This window comes from Trichinella spiralis (genome assembly GCF_000181795.1).
Source record: "Trichinella spiralis strain ISS 195 chromosome Unknown Scfld6455, whole genome shotgun sequence".
In the NCBI taxonomy this organism is placed as follows: Eukaryota; Metazoa; Nematoda; class Enoplea; order Trichinellida; family Trichinellidae; genus Trichinella; species Trichinella spiralis.
Genome location: NW_003533394.1, coordinates 5 through 1,493, shown reverse-complemented (window position 1 = coordinate 1,493; position 1,489 = coordinate 5). Strand labels below are relative to the sequence as shown.

At 32.0% G+C, this 1,489-nt stretch overlaps 1 protein-coding gene across 1 annotated transcript; it reads left to right on the top strand.

Moving 5' to 3' along the window:
• Window positions 1-173: 173 nt before the first annotated feature.
• Window positions 174-811, top strand: Tsp_13577 (conserved hypothetical protein; the record flags this gene model as incomplete). The annotated part of the gene is made up of 3 exons (XM_003366161.1): window positions 174-221; window positions 493-708; window positions 743-811. Coding segments are annotated over 3 exons (333 nt in total), but the record flags the coding sequence as incomplete, so codon positions are not given.
• Between the last annotated feature and the right edge of the window lie 678 nt (window positions 812-1,489).

Below are 1,489 nucleotides of genomic sequence, written 5' to 3'. Positions count from 1 at the left end.
ACTGTTGTTTAAATGAAAATCAGGAATAATTCCTATTAAAATCGCTTCCAATTTTCGGGTGAAAATATTGATAGTTTTGATGTAAAAATTACTGAAACGATTCCATTTGCACATTTATTTATCTTATATTTTCCATTCCTTTTTATTTCGACTCCATTAAAATCTTATTACAGTCTCACTTTTTTGAAATATCTCAACAAATACCCAATAAGGAGGTGTCGGTATAATTTTATAATAATTGGCGAATAATTTTTTACCGATATAAATTAATTGCCTTAATTTTTGGAGAAAAAAATTTTTCTTGAAAATTGCAAAATTTCATGGGCTATAGACTTGGTTGTTTTTGCGAAAATCGGCGAAAATTTTGATTTCAAAACTTGGAATTTTTTTGATAGTAATTATTTCATACTAATATAAGAAAGTGTTTTCTAGAGTTTCAAACCACAGTTTTCAGTAGTTGTGGAATAAATGGCCTCTAAAGATGGAATATAGTCTCTCTTAATACATGGGTACGGTTCGCACTTTTTTCTGCATATCTCGAGAAAGACGCAACCGGGAACCACCGGTATACGTTTGTTGTACTTTTCTTATCGTTTTCGACCGATTGATGATCATCGATTCCATTTTGGATTCCAAAGTGTTTCCAGAAAATTACAAAATTTCATGAGCTATAGACTTGGTTGTGTATGTGAACATCAGAGAGCGTGCGTTTTTCGAAATTTAGAGATTTTTAGATTTCTAGACATTCACAATGAATACCGATAATGTCATGGAAAGTTCCATTGGAAACTACTTAATAGTTGTGGAATAAATAGACTATAAATTTGTCTGCTGCCTACCTTAATGCATAGCGAATTTGCCCATCGGTAATTGTCTTCCAACGGCAACACTGACTACCAATTTCCGCACATGAGACATTTCTGTTATTGAATCTATTCGATTTCTATTAATTTATCATTTTTTTATGATCAATTGAATTGAATTTCTGAAATTATTGCCGTTAAATAATCATTAATTGCTGCAAATCAAATCGTCAGCGTTGTAAATGTTTACTTTGCGAAAAAGTAAACATATCATGGAAAACAGTCCTCGTTACCATCTTTCTGATTAATTAAGGTCCTGATTGATACCACATGTGTGGCTACTTGAATTTACTTTCGCTAAGTAACAACGATGCAGTGCCGATTTGCATAATTAGCATAATGTGTACTCGCCCAAAGTTGGAATTCATTACGAATGCTATGAAATTAAATGAATTCACAATTGATATTAAATTATTGGGCTCGTGCATGGTATTTGTTCGAATCTTTAGCGGAATCCACCAGTATGTACAGTGAAGATTATTCTGAGCATCTGAGCAACTACGGCGAATTGTAAAGTGATTTGATTTTGAATGCAAACAAATGTGTGCCAATTAAAGGTAAATAAATTTTGAATAACCCGCAATCGATGTAATTCGGATGTTTTTTTGAGAAATTTGATAAAGTTA